The sequence below is a fragment of the Cryptomeria japonica genome, chromosome 8 (genome assembly GCF_030272615.1).
Source record: "Cryptomeria japonica chromosome 8, Sugi_1.0, whole genome shotgun sequence".
In the NCBI taxonomy this organism is placed as follows: domain Eukaryota; kingdom Viridiplantae; phylum Streptophyta; class Pinopsida; order Cupressales; family Cupressaceae; genus Cryptomeria; species Cryptomeria japonica.
Window position 1 is genome coordinate 464384330 of NC_081412.1, and position 6446 is coordinate 464390775.

Sequence of the window (6446 nt, forward strand, 5' to 3'; positions counted from 1 at the left end):
CTAGATAGCCTCGACTCTGAGTTAGAACCTACCAACCAACCACGTTAGAACCACACACACTAAGCAATATATTAAGCCTAGAGAATGTTAGTCAACTCTGTGTGTTTAACACTTTTAAGCCTAGAAATGTATTCTTAATGTGACTACATACATTAAGCAACATATTAAGCCTAAAAAATGTCAGTCAACTCTGACTGTTTAACACTTTTAAGCCTATAAATGTAAGCTTATTGTGTATAATTTAAACCATTCCCTAACGACACACTATAGACCAAGGGGAAGTAGAAAACCCCTATCTGAAATAGCTAGGCAAATGCACGACCAGCCTTCACTACAGAAGTGTCGATTGGATTGTGCACCAAACACAATAATAGGAGACGAAAGTATGTCACTCACATGCCAACCAATATTTTGTTTTGGAAAGGATGCGCCCTTTCAAAATCCTATTTCATCTTGAATCAATTAAAAACATATATATAATTTCGAAGGTTCAGAATTTCATCTGCCCCATCATTAAGTGAATCATAAGGATCAAATGCATAGGACGACTATGGAGAAAGAGAAGGATACAAGCAGTCACAGAGATAAGAGACAGAGAGGCAAAGAAACACTCAAATCTCCACGTCTAGAGATGGAGGAGAGCTTTGGAAAAGCGTTGCAGGAGATTGCATCAACAGAAGCATTTGCCCAATTGTGGGAATCAGGTGCAATTGAAGAGGGAATGAGAAAAATACAAGACAGAATCAAGTGTGGGTCTTATGCTCTTTCTCCTCCTCAACTCAATGCAGATCTGCAAGAGCTCTGTAACAGTGTAAGAGAAAGTGGGGATAATCCTCCATGCTGATACCCTTTCTCAACACACACTCAATGAGAACGAAGAGAGCAGTGGCGATAGTGAAGAATATGTGGGTTGCATTTGCACAGTTGGTGAAAGAGAAGACGACCAACTTATACAGTGCAGTAATAAGAATTGTGGCTTCAAGTATTACCTTACAAGATGTATGAAACCTCCATTGGGTTCTGCTCCGTTGCCTGGTGTAACATGGTACTGCCCTTCATGTCTGTGTAGAGAATGTTTTCTGCTTGAGAATAATGCTCCAACTATTCTTTGTAGTGGTTGCAGTGACTGCTATCATACCCAATGTGTGCAACCTCCTCCAGAGGGAAACTGGTTTTGTGTTCCTTGTGTGGAATGGCAGAACAGATTGTTGAACTCCCCAGATGGTGCAATTAAGGAAGCTAATAGGAGAAGTGTACGTTCAAAAAGGAAAATACCATAGGTAGGTGGCATGTAAAAATGGCAAAACATAACAGATCTGTGAAATTTTCAAAGAGTTAAATTTTTATGTCCTTCATTTCTGTTAAACTGAAAAAATCTGATAATTTTTTTTAATAGTTTACTAAATTTTTTTTCAAATACCATTTTGTATAGAGATTAGCCTGTGCCTAAATTGTACATAATGCCTGCATAGAAAGGAAGAAGTCATTTATATTAGTTTATGTGATTTCTATATTCTCATATATTCAGATTGAATGGCTATTTTATGCTACAAATTCCAAGTCATTAAACCATTTTCTTTTAAAACTATATCCTTAATGGTCATAAACCAATTTTATTTGTTTTTTCCTATTTTTAAGAAAAAAACGTTGCGCTGTATTTTCCATTTGTGAATAGATTTAAAGTATTTTTTATTTTTTTAAATTTTTTTAATTTTGAAATTACTTTTTGTTTATGTAAGAGATTTGTTATTTTGGATTTTCATTGAGATATATATTACTTTAAAGAAATATTATTTTGAATTTTCAATAAGATTTATATTACTTTAAAGAAATATCAGAAATTAATCATAAATTTGCATCACATAGTGAGACTACTTGCCTTTGTAGCATTGTAAAAGAAGTATTTTTTTGGTATAATTCAATTTGAATTGGTTTGTTTTAAAAAATATTCAAATTGTTGTCTGATTATATACAAAATAAAAATTCCAAGAATACTAAGTATATTTATGTTGTCTTTTGTTAATAAATATGTCAAGTTCTAATTTTGAAAAATCTGTAATAACATTGTTTGTCTTTCAACAATAAAAAAGACTTCATAATCAAAATTCAAAGTGGAGGCTCTACAAACCCCACAAAGACAGCCCAAAAGACATTGACTGTCTAACGCCACGAAACTACTGCCATCAAAAGGCCTCAAAAGGAGGACACCCCCTCGGTATTCATGCTCATAAAAGCCTCCCCAGGTTCATGAATTCCTCTATTCAAATAAAACGCCACGAAACTACTGCCATCAAAAGGCCTCAAAAGGAGGACACCCCCTCGGTATTCATGCTCATAAAAGCCTCCCCAGGTCCATGAATTCTTCTATTCAAATAAAATGACTAGATGCATGAGAATTTATGGCTAAGGTAATTGTTTCTTTACTTTCTATATATGATTACATTCCCAATGTTGCATTCTTTCCTTCTGGTACCATTAAGAACAACTGAGGCTCTTGTTGCCTCTTATGTCCTCAAATAGTATGACCTACTATAAATGAACTTAGCACAAACTTTCCAATAGACACCAAAAAACTCCAACCCCTAGTTGGACAAGTAACTAGAGATTCACTCAAACAACAACATAGATTCTCTCTGAACCACATTTCCTACCCTCAACAATTTTAAGAAGGCAATATTCCTTACCATCCACAACATCATATACCAATAAGTATGCCTCCATTTGTTTGCCTCCCTATATACATGGTTGGTTGCGTGAAATTTAAATTGTTCTAGAAAACCTAATACTGGACCTCTAGTAGTCCTATAGCTTTCGATTTAGAGTACTACTTTTCTTGATAGTTTTAATGACTAATGAGGAGTCACCTTCATTTTATATTTTCTTTATCTCAATCTCCCTACAAATCCCAAGGTCACGAATCAATGCTAAGAATTCTACTATAATATTTATTCCTACTAGCAATGATAGAGAAGACCTATAAATTGTCACTAGTCTATCCCACTTTCTCACAATGCATCTTGCTACTGATGAACCCAAATTGCCCTTGGTGGCCTCATCAAATAATTTCAACTTATACCATCCTAAACAAGGGATCAATATCGCTTGATCCCTTAAGTTTATTCCTTCCTTACCCCTAGGACCAACAATCAGGGGAATATGTAAGTCATGCCATTTGAATTTCAACATCCCAATTTGTAAAAATGGAGTTCATATTACTTTGAATAGCAAGTCTTTTGTTGACTGCTTCCACTATAACTGCCTCTACCTTGTTCAAGAAGGAAGCCATTCCCATCTCCTTTCCATGTAATATTTTTCTATGTATCTCCTTCCACAATTACCATAGAAGAATGGATGGGCATATGATCCATAGAAAAGAGTACACTACAACTCTATTTAAAAGAGACCAAGAAATAAACAAGCTTAAAAATTCATTAAGGAGTGCTCTAAACCAATCCATCTTGGAATGTAGCCATATCCAACATTCTTATACAAATGGACAACCAAGGAGGGTTTGATCCATAGTATCTTTACTTCCCATGCATTAAACACACTGTGGTGGACCATCTTCATAAATTTCTTAGTCATAAGTATCTTCTTCTGAAGAGCCACTCAAGTGAATGCACCCACTTTTGGCAAGCATAATTTATTCCAACAAAGGTGAGTTAGGATCAATGTTCCAACCCTTTCTCTCTTCCTTTCAATCAATTTGTAACCATCTTTGACATTGTATCATTCATCTTTAGAGCCTGCAAGATGAGAGTATATTGCATAATGTTAAATACAATGGTTCTCTCATCCGGGATTGCCTTTAGTTGGTCCACCTTGTTCCCAAGTAAGTTTGGGAAGTTTAAATCCTTTCATTTCCACAAGAGATCACTTACCTCAAGCAAAAACTACACATAATCCCTCACATGGTACCTTCATACTACCTTAAGATGGCTCTTTGTGTGTTCCAACCTGAGAAATTTGTCTAGTCAAGGATAGCCCCTAGGAATATTCCCAAAAGAGTGAAAAGTTGTCATTATGAATGTCTCATAATAGGTAATTAGTTATCACCAACATACAATGTAAAATAAAATTCCCTAGGATGATTACTAGTTGTAAGGATGCATGTAGGGTCCTTGCCTTCAATATATTTCCCTCAATTTTTTTTTCCCATTTCAAATGAGGCTCTTTGAATAATATACACAGTAGCTTATCTCCAAGAGCCCTTGTTCTAGGATATTTGATTCCTTATTCCAGAAGGCCCATCCTTTTTGTCCTTTCAAACCTTGTCCCAGGCTATCAAAGTGACTTTGTCTTTATTTGAGGTACCTCCTTTCCAGAAGAATTTCCTTCTTCTAGTTAATCCTTTGGTTGGCTCCTATTGAGAGAGATAAGCATGACAATAAGTAAAATGAATCACTAAAATGATAACCTTCAACATAGTTATCCTACATTGCTATGATAGCCACCATCATTTCCAAGAGGCCAATTTGTTGAATAATTTTCTCTTAGAGGATCCCACAACTTTCCACCTCTAAGTCTAGTTGCAAACAAAATAAAAATATAAGTGTACGGTAATTGATCAATACTGAAATTCAATAACCTTGATATTTCTTGTTGTTTCCCGATTGGAGTGTAAAAGAAAAATATTTCCGGTTTCGCCTCACTTACCTCCTATCTTGAAGCTTTGGAATATGAGTCTAATATTTCCTTCAAGTTGGAGGCTTCACTTCTTTTAGCAACTCTAAAGAGTATTGTGTCATCTACAAATTATTGATGAGAGACTATAGGGACACTACTTGTCACTTGAATGCCCTCAACGTAACAAAATATCAACACCCCCCAAATGACTCTTCCCAAGGCTTCAACCATCACTATAAATAGAAATGCGGAGAGAATAACCCTTACCTCAGGCCTCTAGATACCACAAAGAACCCTTTTAAAAGATTTTTTATATTTTTATGTTAATATATGCATTATTTATATTGTTTAATATATATAATATAAATATACATCTTTAATATATATTTAATATTTAATAAATATTATAGATATTATTACAAATATAACTGTTTAATATATATTTTAATAGTTTGCTAGTTACCAATGCTATGTAGTTTTTTTGAGGGTAGATCCCAGATGTTCAAGAGGAGGTCTTTATGTTCTGAAAAAAAGAGACTCCAAATGGAACGAAGAATAGAAACCACCCCATTTTAAAGTAGGGAAGCAATGAGTAAGGGAGAGGGGCATTAAGAACAAACAACTTCAAGGGAAGGCTTCCTATGTGCCCCCTTAGTAACAATAATAGTTTGGTTCAACGGGTGGGCAACCTATTCATAGCTAGACCATCCATTGAGCCAAGCAATTGCGAAACATATTACCCATTAATCGCCATTGCTAGTAACCCTTGCATTGAATAGGTATTTATATATTATTTTATTTTAACAACTCTAATAATTATTATTTTAATAGTAATAACAATATAATTTTTTTATGATTTATATTATTTAATATTATAATAAATTCATATATTTATTGTAATATTTATTATTCAAACAATATTATTTATTATACTCTATATATTTTATAGTCAATAGATATTCTAATATAATATTATTATTTTATTATTACTAATAATTATATAGATGTTTTACAAAAACAAATGTTGAATTAAAAGATGACATTTTGATTTTCTTTGTATACTTTTGTGCCCTCTTCCCCCTTTGGCCTTGCTTCTCCATGCCTAGGTGCACCAAAATCTACACAAAAAGGTGCTTCTTGGGGGTGTTTTCAAGAAGTTTTCTTTAGCCTTGTTGTGCATAAGATTGTCCTACTTCCCTCTGCATTTTTGGGAAATTTCATGTTTGAAGGCTATTGCCAATGGGATTGGTAAGTATCACATCATTTCAAAAGAGACTATCAATTATGAAAACTCTACTTGTGCTCATTTATGTGTTGAATTTGATATGTCCAAAGGCCTTCTTATTGAAATCTCTTTGAAGGTAGGAAAGTGATGCTAGAGACAACCTATAAATTATGAAGGGATAGTTTTTAGACATAGAAAATGTTTCTCAACTACTCATATCACCTCCATGTGTAACAAGAAGCAAGGAATTGATCAAAAAAAGGCTATTCCTAATCAACCCACTTGGTGGATTGGGGTTGAATACAACCACTATATTGTTGCACCCATAGGGATAGATGATTCATCTTCTTCATGTAAGTTATACAAGAAATAGATCCCATGTCTTTATCTGCTGGTCCCTGATTTTGGGAGTAAGCCTAAGGATGGTTCAAACATGGTTGGTGCCTCTTTATCCTCAATTGTGAAATTTGATTCTTTAATAAAAGTAGATTCAATATTGAAATTAGATCTGCAACAATCTGAGTCATTAGTGGCTTCAATTGGGTTAAATTTTGGAGGATCTGCAAAGATGGTAAATGGAAATGAATAGAATATC

The 6446-nt window shown here is 34.2% G+C and overlaps 1 protein-coding gene across 1 annotated transcript; it reads left to right on the forward strand.

The window, feature by feature from the left end:
* Positions 1-550: 550 nt before the first annotated feature.
* LOC131857728 (uncharacterized) lies at positions 551-1280 on the forward strand. Its single transcript, XM_059210435.1, has 2 exons — positions 551-821; positions 925-1280. The coding sequence occupies exons 1-2, from the start codon at positions 551-553 to the stop codon at positions 1278-1280; spliced, it is 627 nt and encodes a 208-aa protein (XP_059066418.1).
* Positions 1281-6446: the final 5166 nt, after the last annotated feature.